Genomic DNA, 16,383 nt, shown 5'->3' with positions numbered 1-16,383 from the left:
AAGGTATAAAAGGACAATGCATTGGTGGAGCTGTCATTTGTACTCAGGTGATTTACGTGAAGAGGTTTCCGACGTGATTATGGCAGCACGACGGGAATTAAGAGTCTTTGAACGAGCAATGGTAGTTGGAGCTAGATGCACGGGACATTCCATTTCGGAATTCGTTAGGGAACTCAGTACTGCGAGACCCACAGTGTGGGGTGTCCCGAGAATATTAAATTTCAGGCATCACGTTTCACCAAGGAAACGCCGTGGCCGACGGTCTTCGCTTAACCATCGAGAGTAGCGGCGTTTGCGTAGAGTTGTCAGTGCTATCAGACATGCAAAACATCGTGAAATAACCGCAGGAATCAATATGAGGCTTACGACGAACGTATCCGTTAGGACAATGCGACGAAATGTGGCGTTAATGGGCTATGGCAGCAGACGACCGACGCGAGTGCCTTTGCTATTAGTACGACATCGCCTGCACCGCCTCTCCTAGTCTCCTGAGGATATCGGTTGGACCCTAGACAACCGGAAAGCCGTGGCCTGGTCAGTTGGCTAGAGCTGATAGTAGAGTCCGCGTGTGGCGCAGACCCCCACGAAACCGTGGACCCAAGTTGTCAACAAGGCACTGATTGTGCAAGCTGATCGTGTGCCCATAATGGTGCCGGCTGTGTTTACATGGAGTAGACGGGATCCTCTGGTCCAACTGAACCGATCATTGGCTGCAAATGGTTATGTTCGGCTACTTGGAGACCATTTTCAGCCATTCATGGACTTCATGTTCCAAAACAACGATGGAATTTTTATGGCTGACAGTGCACCGTGTCATCGGGCCACAATTTTTCGCCATTGGTTTGAAGAAAATTCTGGACTCTCAGATTTCCCTACATGTATTCCATTAAACGTTTATGGGACAAAATCGACAGATCAGTTCGTGTACAAAATCCTACACCGGCAGTACTTTCGCAGTTACGGACGGTTATAGAGGCAGCATTGCTCAATATTTCTGCAGGGGACTTCCATCATCTTGTTTCAGCACTATGCCGAGCAAAAGGACGTCCGACACGATATTAGGAGGTATCCTACGGCTCTTGTCACCTCAGTGTAAGTTTGCTTGCCTCCATCTACCCTTCTTTGTCTTGACAGATCTGAGTGATGTACTATGTAACGGCTAATTAAGAATGTTGAAATTGAGGCACTGTCCTCTTGATCAGTAGTTAAGTGGAGTAGGACGTCAAATGGGCTGACTTGGAGCAGGAAAGTCACCACAGGACATTTTAATTTCTACTGTCTATACTTTTACAAATAAATTCATAAAACTTTGTCACCACGACCAAGGAGGATTGAGGACTCTCACTCATCGCAGTGGAAGTTCAAAAACGTAGCAAAATACCTTTTTTTACATGTGAAATTTCATAATTTTTTCACTTATTACTGGCTGCGTTTGTTGCTATAAGTACAAAAAAAAAGGCTCTGAGCACTATGGGACGTAACATCTGAGGTCATCAGTCCCCTAGAACTTAGAACTACTTAAACCTAACTAACCTAAGGACATCACACACATCCATGCCCGAGGCAGGATTCGATCCTGCGACCGTAGCAGGCGCGCGGTTCCAGACTGTAGCGCCTAGAACCGTCGGCCACCCCGGCCGGCGCTATAGGTACACTTTTCTTCCTAAGTAATCTTCGATGAATTTTTCATAGCATACAAACAGTAGTTACAGGTGTATGAAACTCTAGACTTTTCCGAATCTATTAAAAAAACTGTGGAAAAAATTGAGATAATTAACTACAAAACTTGAGTTTTTTCTAAACATGAACTTTAAAATGTAGCAGTTCATTCATTTTTTCATAAATTAAATAACTTCTAGACTTTCATACACCTGTAACTATGGTTTGTATGCTGTGCAAAGGTCATCAAAGAATCTCTCTTGCTTAGGAAGAAAAGTGTACCTATAGCAACAAATGCAGCAAGTAGTAAGTGAAAAATTGATGAAATTTCACATGTAAAAAAAATGTGTTTTGTTACGTTTTTGAGCTTCCACTGCTATGAGTATGAACCCTGAATCCTTCCTGGTGATGCTGTTAAAGTTTTATGAAATTATTTGTAAAAGTATAGACAGTGGAAATTAAAATGTCCTGTGGTGCCTCTCCTGCTCCAAGTCGGCCCGTTTGACGTCCTACCCCCCTTTAAAGGTTACAATAAAAAGAAAAGAGTAGAAAATGAAAGAAGAAATTGTGGGTATGTATTGCGCACTATGTAAACTGGGGAGTAAGGAACAAAAAGAGAGCTGGTAGAAGCAACTGCGTAGATTTATTAAATCCTTTTGCTATATCATTTCAGCGAAATATTATTGTTATGCCAAATATTACTCGAATTCTTTTGTGCTCTGTCGCTGGAATATCCTGTTAAAGACTAATAGAATATCTTTGTAAGCAGAAAATGGCTCCTGTGTTCTTCGAAAATCTGCTAAGGAATTAATACATCGTAGAGACAAGTAGGCTGGAACGTCGGTTTATTACACAGCAGTATTCCAACAAGCATTCTAAAGAAGTACAAGAATATTACGAAATATGTCGTGATAGTTCTCAGTGACAAGGAGGCAATTGTGCCAAGACACTTGGAATTAACGTTCCCTTCCATGCTAAAGCATTATATCCTCGCCATCTGCAATACAAATGGCATCTCCGTGCGTAATACCTAAAGAAATGTTCGACTAAAGCGCAACGGGGAACGTGTAATTTTTCTTACGCTGTCAGTTTTGCCGATATGATCTGAAACGTGACTGTGTGCCATTTGTTTCCACATCTCGAGTCTCAGGTGGACTCGCTCGCTCTCCCTGCTTTAATGCCTAAAGCAACAGACAGCAGAAGCGCCCTGCGGAACGCATCGCGTTTTTCCTGCGCTGTCAGTTTTGCTGATACCATCTGCAGCGCGACTCAGCTTGGCATTTGTTCCCATATCTTGTGTCCCCCTGAAGAATTTCTCTTTCTCATCTCGTCTCCGTTGTCTGCATTGTGCAAGGGCGGTGGCACAGCATTCTCTGAAAGTGAGTGCGGAGGAGTGGAGCACAAAGGGGCAATTAATCGATTACGGAATATAGTTGCCGGCGAGAACTCATTAATTCGAATCGATTTTCTTTCTCTTCTTTTCCGACCGCACCTAACGATCGATTGCTGCAACACAGCTCGGCCAGGTGTTCAAACGCGAAGTAATCAAAGTGCAGCCTGCTAAAGCAATAGGCCTACGAAACGAGCGGGAGAAGGTGCAGTGTTTTCTGCTACGGCTAAACGTTGCAGTGCGTTAGTTTCATGGGAGAAACACTACATATACAGGGTCACAATTATTGAACTATATGAAATAAAATCGTCATAACTTCTGAACGGTTTGCATTAGGACGTTCAAACTGCACGGTTGGCCGCAGCGCATGATGGGAATTAGTATGCGCATGCCCACGCTTCTTGTTGTTGTCGGCCATTTGAACGTGAAACTGTCACAGCGCATCGTGCCTGAGCGTATAGCGCTTGTGAAGGCGCACCTTCTTTATTATTATTATTTTTTTTTTTTGATTCATTAATCTTCTGACTGGTTTGATGCGGCCCACCACGAATTCCTCTGCCGTGCCAGCCTCTTTATCTCCGAGTATCTCTTGCAACCTACGTCCTCAATTATTGCTGGATGTATTCCAGTATATGTCTTCCTCTACACTTTTTGCCCTCTACAGCTTCCTCTAGTACTATGGAATTCATTCCCTGTTGTCGTAACAAATGACCTATCATCATGTCGCCTCTCCTTGTCAGTGTTTTCCACATAATCCTTTCCTCTCCGATTCTGCGTAGAACCTCCTCATTCTTTATCTCATCAGTCCACCTAATGTTCAGCACTCTTCTGTAGCGCCAAATCTTAAATGCTTCGATTCTCTTCGGTTCGGTTTTCCCACAGTCTGTGTTTCACTGCCATACAAAGCTTAGCACCAAACGTATATTCTCAGAAATTTGTTCGTCAGATTCAAAAAATGGTTCTAAGCACTATGGGGCTTAACATCTGAGGTCATCAGTCCCCTAGACTTCGAACTACTTAAACCTAACCTAAGGACATCATACACATTCATGCCCGAGACAGGATTCGAACGTGCGACCGCAGCAGCTGCGCGGTTCCAAACTGAAGCGCCTAGAACCACTCGGCCACAGCGGCCGGCATTCCTCAAATTAAGGCCTATGTTTGATACTCCCAGCCAGGAATGCCCTTCTTGCCAGGGTTAGTCTGCTTTTGTTGTCATCCTTCCTCCGTCCGTTACTGGTTATTTTTCTGCCTAGGTAGTAGAACTCCTTAACTTCATCTACTACGTGACCGTCACTCCTGATGTTACGTTTCCTGCTGTTCTCATTTCTGCTACTTCTCATTACTTTCTTATGCTGTTTTTGCCTACATTTTGCAAATTTCACCTTCAGGTATTTTGTCTTTTTTTGCGGAAGAACACTTATACGAAAAATATGCTAGTCCTCATTCGCGATGTACGAGGGTAATCCCAAAAGTAAGGTCTATTTTTTTTTATAGGTACATAGACCTGTATATATTCTATAATGGCTTACATCAGTTTACAGCTTGAACATTTAGCTATTTTGCGACATAATCACCATTTCTGTCGAAGCATATTTGTAGACGCTGTGACAGTTATTGTATGCCCATATCATACCAGCTCGCCGCCATGCTGTTCAGAAAGTCTTTCACCTCGTCGTCGGAGCTGAATCGCTCTCCGGCCAAATGTTCTACTAACCTAGGAACCTGGGCGACAAGTCAGGACTATAGGGTGGGTGGGTGATTAAGTTCCACTGAAACTGTTGCAGGAGAGAAACGGTGTGCCGAGCGATGTATGGGCGACCGTTGTCATGTAGAATGTGTACGCCCTTGCTCAACATTCCTCTTCTCCAGTTCTGACTTGCCAATTTGAGTTTTTTCAGAGTCTCACAGTACCTTTCAGCGTTAATTGTGGTACCAGTGATTCGGCTCCGACGACGAGGTGAAGAAGAGTTTCATAACTTTCTGAACAGCATGGCGGCGACCTGGTATGACATGGGCGTACAAAAACTGCCACAGCGTCTACAGAAATGCATCGACAGAAATGGTGATTATGTCGAAAAATTGCTAAATGTTCAAGATGTAAACTGATGTAAACCATTGTAAAAATAAACAGGTCTATGTACTTATAAAAAAATAGGAGACCTTACTTTTGGGATTTCTCTCGTATCACGAAATCGAAGCAAGTAATAAAATAATGATTAAAAGAGACATAAAAGCACAAACACCACTACTATAACATGACTGAATGCGGCGGGGATACGTTAACTTTCAATGTTATCAGATAACGCCGATCTCCATCCAGCCGAAACTATCTTCTCGAGAGAAGATGACGATCCGTTGACGGCCTGCGTGAATGCCGCCATTTGAAATGCATTGTAGACTGTGTTGACGTTCCGATCCGCTACGTCCAGTTTGAACCGACTTTTACGTGTCTTGCCCCACGCCGACCAGCTCTCGAGACAACACCAGGTGTGTGACTGGAGTCCGCTGTCGCTGTTGCAGGCACGTCGACGGACCTGGTGCCGACGCTGCTGGGGATGTACGACTCCCTGATCGGGCGGGCGGCGCCCACGCCCTCCGCCCCCGCAGAGCCGCCGCCCGCAGCGCCGCCCCCGCCGGCTGCCGCCACCGCCCCCACCTCCACCCACGCACCCGTCACCCCCTCCGCCAAGAGGCTGTCCACTTGCCTCGACGTGACGCGGCCGCTTTCCGTCAGCTCCATCGCCTCCTCCAGCTCGTCGTCCTCGTCGTCAGGTGAGTCTCGTTTATTTACTGCACTTACTTGCCACGTATTTGAATAATTTCAATAGCTGGCACCGTATTGCTTATGAATAATTATGGAAAACTATATTGCACCACTATCAGCTGCTACGAAAAACCCGCCAGGTTAGCCGAGAGCGCTAATGCGCTGCTTCCTGAACTCAGGTAGGCGCGCCGGTCCCGGAACGAATCCACTCGGCGGATTAACAACGAGGGCCGGTGTGCTGGCCAGCCTGGATGTGGTTTTTAGGTGGTTTTCCACGTCCCACTAAGTGAATACTGGGCTGGTCCTCGCGCCCCGCCTCAGTTACATGATTCGTAGACATTTGAAAAACGTTCGCATTGTTTCTTGGCTCACACTAGACACAGACAGTTGCGGTACACTAATTCCATCCTGGGGGGGGGGAGGTGGGGGTAAGGGGTGGCAACAGGAAGGGCATCTGGTCACCCTCTGACACTAACATCACCAATTTCATAGTAACAAGGCTGACCCTGTGTTGCAGTAGGACAAAGGCCCCAGCACATGATTATCAGTTGCTACGAAAAATCTTTGTTATTGTTACCAGTTTCGAGTGTCACAGATCATCATCAGGCATACGAAGTCTTACAATCACAATACACTGTCTGATGAAAAGTATCCAAATACCCCTTCGTAATGCACAGATGACCACAAGATGTCACGCGAGGCGGACCCGCCAGCTTGAAAGGAGATGGGATTGTAACTAGACAAGCAGTAAAAGCTGAATGGGTCTGTCAAGGAGACCTCAGTGACTTCGAATATGAACTAATCATTGGGTGTCGCCTGATAAAAAATATCCGTCAGGGTATTTTAGCCCTTCTAATGCTGCCCAGCTCTACAGTTGGTGATGTGACTGAAGTGGAAAAGCTATGGAACAATACAGACACCATGTAATGATGGACAGAGTCCGTCGAGCATTGTGAAGGATGCTTGTAAAAATTCGCATGAAATGGGGCACAGAAAGTCCTCATAACGGACACATTGCGGTAGTTAATGCTAAGCGACGCTTTAGCTGGTGTGAAGGGAGACGCCACTTGACAGTGGATGGCTGGAAAAGAGTGATACCGAATGATGAATTGCACTACACCCTTTGACAATCGAAAGGATAGCGTTGGGTTTGGCAAATTCACCTGCCATCATGTGTAGCGTTAACAGTCATGTACAGAGGAGGTGGTATTACGGAATGGGGGTGTTTTTCATGTCTAGGGTGGGGTCCCCTCATCACGCTTAAGAAAACACCAAATTCAGGAAGGATATGAACACAGTTTTAGAGTACTGTATACTGTGCACAGTAGAGGAACTGTTCATAGACGATTTTTCTATCAGCATGACATTGCACCGTGTCATAAAGCAGCATCTGTGTGCATTAACATTCCTGAAACAGACTGGTCTGCCCCGAGTCCCGACCTGATCCCAACGGAACACGCTTGGGATGAGTTAGGACGTAAACTTCACCCCAGGCCCCAGAGCTCCATATCACTACCTTCTCTGGTTCCTTGAACAAAAATGCGTTGCAATTCCTCCGCAGACATTCGGATACCTCACTAAAGTTGTCCCCAGCAGACTTCAAGCCATCATAATGACGAAGGGTGGACACATCTCAAATAACTGTCCACTGACAGCTGTCCAGATATTTCCCATCAGGTAGTGTATTTGTGTTTGAATGTAGCCTGGTACGGAAATGAAGCGTGGGCGGTAAGTAGTTCTCGAGAAAAAAAAGAGAATAGAATAAAATTTATAAATGTTGTGCTACGGAAGAGTACTGAACATTAGAGCGGTAGGTCGAATAATGAGATGTCATTGAATCGAGCATCAATAAATGGTGATTTTGTAATGTACAGATGTGTGGAGTGCAAAAGTAGTAGAGCGAGATTAAGTTGGCTACATTACAGTTAATGGGTTCAGGTGGATGTTCGTTGCAGTAGCTAACACATAGATGGAGAGACTGGCAAAGGACCAGAGAACTGCATCAATCCGGTCTTCGTTCTCAATAACAGCGCATATGGTTAAAAAGGTAAAGCTGCCATGAACTCGACGATTGGTTTGAATACTAAGGTGTTTAACTAGACATTATTCTATTAGAGATAGTATGCGATTAACTTTCTCCGTCGTTTGAACTGACGTAGCCAGTCAGAAACAAGGGGATCTACAACGTAACGTGGATTTCGAACCAAAGTGCAACTCAGCATATCTCGCATTGACAAATACTGTATGAAACGAAATAATTGATTAGTGAGCGATAAAAATCGTCGGACTGACCGAGATCCGAGCTTTTGTTCCATAGTCTAGTACTTAACCTACTTTTTTTAATTTTGTTATTTATTTATTTATTACTTTTTTTTTTTAGGGCATACTGCCACCCACACAGCCCTTCCTTGTGCTCTCCAATATTCCATCCTGTCGGTCTGGCTTCAAAGCCTTTAATGTTCTTCTCCTGAACCTTTAACTCAAAGGCTGAATACTTGACTTTTAAGATTTAGATAAGAGAGTCCTCTTTCTTTATCAGGTGACGTAAAATCTAAGACAAAAAAGTGCAGCACTTGTGGGAAATTTTTAACTTCTGTCAGAATGAGAGCTCTACTGAGACATTACAGACTTTTCCAGTCCTTTCAAAAACAGAACTTTCCGAACTAAATTAATTGAAAGAAATTCACACTTCTTGGCAGCTCTTTTAACAGAAAGAGAAAAACTAAAAATGATCGCTTATTTACGGTATAAGAATATTTGAACCAGTACTTTATATTTTGGACTTTTTTCGAAAATTGTGGTACTCTTCCATTACATATTTCTTAGGGGCGATCAGAAAGTTTCCGTTCGAAGGTCGTAGAGTCATGAATCGGTATACTAGTCAGGCAAAGTCGTCCTAAGTATTGAGGCAATCATCCCATCGACGCACCATGTTGAAGATAGCCGTTTGGCAAAACAATGTGCCCTGCTGCTTGAAGACGCTCATTACTGCCTGCTGCTAATCTTCTTCCGACGGGAATCATGGACCCTCTCAAGGCCACGTTTGAGGGACCGAAGTTGTCGCGATAATCGCATGGACTACAGGGCGGGTGCTAGAGAGTCTGCCACTTGTCTGTAATGGATGAGGCTGGCCTCCCAGATTAATCACTGTCTTGTGCCGAACCACGACCAGCACGGAACTTGGCGCACTATTCCACATTGGTGGTTTTTGATAGACATAATGCCCCATTCTTCATTCTCCCATGGATGTCTGTCGATATTTGTCCTCAGGCAACCAAGAAAGGAATAAAAGCACGTCGGTCTTGTTTGGACGCATTTGTTACTAACATCGCCATAGTTGACGTTTCCACGTTTACCGCAGGCACGTCAGAAAGACACGAATACCACACTTATCCGTTATGTCGGTGCTTATATACCCGCATCGCCCCCTATACAGGGCATCTCAAACCTTTTGGATCAAATTGGAACAGGTGATAGTGGGTCCACAACCGATTATACCGATATAGGGAACCAGTGGTCGGAAATGTATATTTATTGTGCTATGGACATACGCAGCGTATACCACATAACAACATCGCTCATAGTAATTGTTCAAAGCGACCCTCACCGTTGCATTTGAAGGGGAGGTACAGTCCTCTGGCCAGTACAATTGCTGACCTCACACTTCTGGACTTTCTCCTCTGGCGTTAAGTCAAGACGTTGGTGTATGAAACCCCCGTAGATACGGATGAAGACCTGCTTACAAGAATTCAATCGGCCTGTCTCTCGGAGCAACAGAAACCAGGAATCATAGTGAAAATGCGGCAGAACTGCATGTGACGTTGCCATGCATGCAATGAGACTGGCGGACGTCACTTTGAACAATTACTATGAGCTACGTTGTTGTTATGCGATGTACGCTGTCTGTCGATAACGCAATAAATATGCATTACCGACCGTTGGTTCCCTGTCTCAGTATAATCATTTGTAGACCCACTATCACCTGTTTCAAATGGTTCGAATGGCTCTGAGCAGTATGGGACTTAACTTCTGAGATCATCAGTCCCCTAGAACTTAGAACTACTTAAACCTAACTAACCGAAGGACATCACACACATCCATGCCCGAGGCAGAATTCGAACCCGCGACTGTCGCGGTCGCGCGATTCCAGACTGTAGCGCCTAGAGCCGCTCGGCCACCCCGGCTGGCTCACCTGTTTCAATTTGACCCAAAACATTTGAGACACGCTGTTTATACTTACCTATAATAGCATTTTTGAGCTTCGTACTACTTTTTTTCCCGATATTTTGCAAATTTATTTCAATTTTTAAATTGTTTTTATGCTAATTTATTGCAATAAACGCCGCCCCCATTGCGTTGTAAGTCTTTCTATAGATATTGGACTATCTTCGTAGACTCTTCTCCTAGAGGTCGGGACAGTGGCCGAAACGTATTACGTCAGGATGTGACGCCAGATTTTGAGCAGCTCTCTCTGCTACGCGCTGCACTCTCGCATCATCGTACAGGTTATCCCGTGCGGCGGCGGGCTCATTGATTCCACCGAGCCCGTCCTACGGTCGCGCTCTGATGGAAGAGCCTGGCCCACGCCACTTCTCTGGGGCAGGCCATCCAGCCAGCTTTCTCTGGCGCACACCAGAGCCCTCCTCGCTAAGGACAGGGTGGTGCCTCACCCCACCTCCAGAGGAGCCCAGAATGGAAGTCCTCGAAAGCGACACGGACGTGGACACGGCACTTTCTCGTCTCGCCGCCACCGGGAGCCCGCCTTCCGCAAACACCAGCCCCGAGCCCATCTCCTCCATTACGAGCGCGGTCACGCTCGTGTCCACCCTCCATTGTCCCGCCCTGTCCCACCAACTGGGCGGTTGCCCTCCCGTGTTTATAGACTTACTTCCTAGACTCCTGCGCCCGCTCTTCTGTTGTTTTCTCCCGCAGCCCAGTAGCATCAGGTGTCAGTCGCCAAGGAGACGACGCCTGAGGGTTTGTTTACGGGTCGTGTCTGGAGCGTTGAATGTGTACATTTCGTCGCAGTTGGCATTTGTCTACTGCGCAGACAGCTCTTTTCGTGGCAGGAGGATTGTTATTAGCTCTGCCTCGTGTATAACGGAAGCTGTGGGATTCGTACCTTCCGCAGACAAGGGCTTAGAAATCTGGATCAATGGAAAACACTCAGGGATCATACTGCGCATCAGAAACTAAGAACAGAGCATCATATCAATATGCCTCGTAATGTAAACATTTATAAAGTTGCGAGAGTTTTACGTATTTGTGTGATGTCTGGCCTTCTTCCCAAAATATTGGGATTGAAGCCTTAATGTGCTGTCCAGTGGTTTGGTCACCCATTATTTGTAAGTGGTCACTCAGCCACCGTTCATTATTTTTACCTGTTTGTACTGCTATTTTATTTTTAGTTTTATCTCCCTGTTTTGATGTGCTGTGTCCAATCTTGCCATTTGAACGATACCAATTCCCTCACCATTTGGCTCTGAATTGAGCTTTTGGGAACGGGCGCTGATAACCTCGCTGTTGTGCGCCCTAAAACACCAATCATCATCATCATCATCATCATAAAGTTGCGAGACAGAGGCACGTCGTACATCAGCTGAAGAATCTGTTCATAACTCTTGTCAATTGCTGCATTTATCAATTGTTCGCAAGAACTCGCACACAGCGTTCAGTGACCTATCACAAATGGACTTACTTTATGTGCTATGGTATTGCTACACATTAAAAACTGTGTTTCCGAATTCACCTTGATGTAAATTGCACTGATCAGTGGTTAATTAAAGGTAAACCAAATTGTGGCATCCACGCTCTCATTACGTAACCTGCGGAACTTATTTCTGTTGCCTAACCCATTGTTTTTCGAACACGTATCAGTGTAGAAGCTTGTCTCCTTTTCCGGCCGAGCTTGGAAACCATAAAGGGGCGTTAAGGCTACTAGTGACTGCCAACCGCTTGCCCCTCTCTTCTGAAGGCAAGTATACACTCTGCGACGTAACAGACCACCGACAGCCTACCTGGAAAGTCGTTGCTTACACTTAATGCTGTTAGGTTTCTCTCGAGGGGTCGCCGGATTCAAGAGTAGTTACGATGAATCAGTCGAAATAGCGCGAATGAATTTTAAAGTCGTAGAATTGGTGGCCGCGCTGTCTGAGAAGTCACCACGCTGTGCACAATCATTACTACCCCGACCTACTAAGAGAGAATTCACTGATTGCCTGGAATAATCTGCGAGAAAATTCTGAATACGTATGACTCGTTGGACAACAGGTCCCTAACAATTTCTCGGAGAGAATGCCAGTGGTAGAAAATGGGATGACATAGGGCTCGGAATAATCATCTGCTTGAAACTAATCAGATTCACTGAAGTGAAATGAATGGATTGATGAGTATGATATCAGTGAAGATGGAATGGTATGTGATTACACAAGCGCAAACTTTGAGATATGTTGGGCCTGCAAAGCCATGGATGTCTTCGGCTAGCGGCAGTCAGCCGCTGGCCCGTCTCTTCTGCTGGAAAGCTACCAACCACCGACTGACTGCCCAGGAACTCGTTGCTTGCTGGAAAGCATAGACTTCGAGCGATACCAACCACCAAATGACTGTCAGGAAGTCGCTGTTTACTGTTAACGTTGTTAGCTGTGTGTAGAGGGGCACAGTTAATACACGTGTATCCGCAGACAATACCATCAGCTTTCTTTCAAAAAGCTTTATTGTTTTCACTATTGAACAAGGTACACACACACACACACACACACACACACACACACACACACACACACACCTACCAGCTAGGCAGTTCCATCGTGTCACATGCACTAAGGAAAGTTAAAATAGTGTTGTCATTTTAAGCAGTGGAAGCCTACATAGGAGAAAAAAATTCGTCGCCTTCAAAGGAACAAACAACAAACCTTTTTATTAAAACGTTGACCCAGGTCGCGTTGTAGTATGGTACTGAATGCTGAACGTTTCGAAACTCGAATAGGTTGCTGTTGGATGTAAAATGGGTGTGGAGAAAGTTCAACAGAGGTCATTAATTGAGTGGATGAAAGAAAAGCAGTCGTGGAGCCAACATATTAGAGCTGCTTCGGGCGAAGCAGGAAGCGGAAAATTGGAAATTTGTGGTAGGGACTACCAAACTGCTGGGTCATCGGTCCCTAGGCTTCCGCACTACTTAATCTAAGTTAAACGAACATGTTACGGACAACACACACACACAGAAACACACACATACACACACACACACACACACACACACACACACACGCCCAAGGGAGGACTCGAATCTCCGACAGGGGGAGCCGCACGAACCGTGACAAGAAGCTTAGCCCCACGGCTACCCCGCGCGGCGCAGAAGTGGAACACGTCCCAGGTCAATATGGAGAACGTCGTGAGACTCATAACGTACGAGGGTATGCTGAAAAGTAATGTCTCCGAGTTTTTTATTCTGTTCTCAGTATCGGTTGAGGTAATAGATGTCATGAATATTTATCGGTCGATTTTCCAGCTTCGCTGACGCACGTTGCGTCCCTCAGCCGCAAGACGGCGCCGAATTGCAGCGTGTAATATTCGAAGAGATCATACAACCTCTCCTCTACCATAACAATGCCATACCACACACCTACATTGGACTGTTGATGACTCGGAACATGTCGCCTGGTCGGACGAGCCTCGTTTCAAATTCTATCGATCGGATGGTCATGTACGGGAATGGAGACAGTCTCATGAATTCATGGACTCTGCATGTCGGCAAGGGGACTGTTCAAGCTGGTGGATATTCCGTAACAGTGTGGGGCGTGTGCAGTTGGAGTGATATAGGACCCCTGATAGGTCTAGATACCACTCAGACTGGCGACAGCCGTGCGGTCTAAGGCGCTACAGTCATGGACTGTGCAGCTGGTCCTGGCAGAGGTTCGAGACCTCCCTCGGGCATGGGTGTGTGTCTTTGTCCTTAGGATAATTTCGGTTAAGTAGTGTGTAAGCTTAGGGACTGATGACCTTAGCAGTTAAGTCCCATAAGATTTCACACATTTGAACATTTTTTTTTTTTGAACTGGTGACACGTAAGCAAGCATCCTGTCTGACCACTTGCATCCATTCATGTCCATCGTGCATTCCGACGGACTTCAGAAATTCCAGCAGATCAATGCGACACCCCACACGTCCAGAATTGCTACAGAGTGGCTTCGGGAACACTCTTCTGAGTTTAAACACTTCTGCTGGGGACAAAATTCCCCAGATATGAACATTATTGAGCGTATGGCTCAAATGGTTCAAATGGCTCTGAGCACTATGGGACTTAACTTCTAAGGTCATCAGTCCCCTAGAATTTAGAACTACTTAAACCTAACTAACCTAAGGACATCACACACACCCATGCCCGAGGCAGGATTCGAACCTGCGACCGTAGCGGTCACGCTGTTCCAGACTGTAGCGCCTTTAACCGCTTGGCCACACCGGCCGGCCTACTAGGCAAGTACACCAGTTTCTTTGGCTCTTCAGTGTAAATACGTGGGCATGAAAAATAAAGATGTAGAATGTTAATAACATTTGTTTTCCTAAAAAAAATGGCTCAAATGGCTCTCAGCACTATGGGACTAAACATCTATGGTCATCAGTCCCCTAGAACTTAGAACTACTTAAACCTAACCAACCTAAGGACATCACACAACACCCAGTCATCACGAGGCAGAGAAAATCCCTGACCCCGCCGGGAATCAAACCCGGGTTTTGCTTAAAAAGCCTTAAGAGTTTTCACATAAAAAATTAGGCCTTTCTGTTCAATAGGCCCTCGTATGTGGACATCAAAGGAGCTGAACTGTCTTGCAGAAAGAGCTAAGGTTACCACAACGAGGCGTTGCCCTTAGAAGAAGACGACGAACGTGCTATTATTTCGCCTATGCTGCCAGGTTTATGTGCAACAGCTTTTGCGCACTCTGCAGCTAGAGATGCACACAGCGCGTTCGCAAGACGAGCTGTGTTTTCTCACTTATCGCAGCGACAGCGTTCGCTGAAAGAGCAGCGCAGCGGCCGTGTTTGCGGCTCGCACCTGCCGCGTCGGCTGCCTGCCTCAAGTCACGTAACAACAAAAGGGCCGTCCACCCGAGGCGTTACGCTGCCGCCCTCAGAGCGTAGGCTCTGCATGCGGTCCCCACGTTTTATCTCTCAGGAATTACATTTCAGTGCTGCTATAAGCTGGACATTGGCAGCAAAATACCGGGTGGTTATAATTGAAAAGCAGCTTTTGGTGGAGGTCCAGTGTCGGCTGTAATTTTCGTATGGTAGATATGCGAATGCGTTAATACTGAAGCGATTTAAAATGGAAAAAAACTAGTTCCAGCTTTTGCCACCAGGTGCAGATCTGGCGCTCTACAGCACCTCGTTGGCCTCTCCGGTGCTGATATTCAACAAACTGTGTATGCAGGGGCTAATAATAAAATCAACATTATGTCTTTCTCACTTGTCTGACTCTTACTGCCCATGCCCCCTTCGTGATCCATTACATATGGAAAGGTTTCTACACGTTTTTCTTGGATTCACAGCGCCAGATTTGCACCTGGTCACCAATACTGGAACTCATTTTTTCCACACGTAAACCAGTTCTGCGTTAACGGCCTAGAATATATACAAAATTTCGCTGCCATACGATAACAATAGTCCACACTGGACCTCTGTGAGTACTGTACTTTAATTATAGGCACCCGTTATGATGCAAGCACATTATTCACACGTATTAAACAACGCCGCTTTCGTCGCAATTTAACCCTCTTGAGCTATACAAAGAAATCCATACCAAAGAGCAGCTGAACTTCAATTAACGTGGTCATCAATGCATGGCAACACTACAGTTGATGTCGAAATGACAGGATTTACTCTATGTAATGCGGAATTGACGACTAGATGTCACGAGACGCAGACCCGCCAGTTTAAAAGGCGGCAGGGAATATTGTGCTGTCCATACAGAAGCAGTTACCGCCCTTACAGGCCTGCCAGGAAAGCTCAGTGACTTCGAACGTGGATTAATCGTATGTCACATGAGTAACAAATCCATCAGGGACATTTCAAAATTTGGCGTTCAGTACGCCCACGTAACATTAAGCTTTCTCACACCGTAACACCGGAGCCACCAAAACCTAGACGCTCGACGGTGTTCCTGGATGCATTACATGTTCCCACTAAAGATCAGAAATGAGCTCCGTATACTCGCCTTAAGCTCGCCAGCGAGTCGTGTGACGTCATCTCCGAACTCGCCGTCTCCGTGTGCTCGTAGACTCGCCTAGTGAATCCGTTACATACACAACCATTTTGAAAGAAATTTCCGCCATCAGACTGTAGACTGTGTAAGGTATCAGGCAAATCCAACACCTTCCATGAAAACCCTGACATGATAAGCAAATCCAATAGTATGTCACATAGCTCCGAATAAATCGTGACATTAAATTAACCAAAGTAATACGAGTAACGAGTGAGCAAATGGAATACCACAGACTAACACAAGAATGCCTAAATGCATGTCATACCTTCCCACCGTGAGACAGACGCAGTTCCGAGGGGAGAAACGAGAACA

The 16,383-nt window shown here is 45.8% G+C and overlaps 1 protein-coding gene across 1 annotated transcript in view; it reads left to right on the top strand.

Moving 5' to 3' along the window:
• Positions 1-4,501: 4,501 nt before the first annotated feature.
• LOC126158603 (uncharacterized) overlaps positions 4,502-16,383 on the top strand; it is a 180,372-nt gene continuing 168,490 nt past the window's right edge. Inside the window, 2 exon segments of the mRNA XM_049916455.1 lie at positions 4,502-4,523; positions 5,705-5,824. Of these exon segments, the coding sequence (XP_049772412.1) occupies positions 4,502-4,523; positions 5,705-5,824 (142 nt within the window).

Source organism: Schistocerca cancellata, chromosome 2, assembly GCF_023864275.1.
Source record: "Schistocerca cancellata isolate TAMUIC-IGC-003103 chromosome 2, iqSchCanc2.1, whole genome shotgun sequence".
Lineage (NCBI taxonomy): Eukaryota > Metazoa > Arthropoda > Insecta > Orthoptera > Acrididae > Schistocerca > Schistocerca cancellata.
This window is presented reverse-complemented; position numbering and strand designations above follow the sequence as displayed.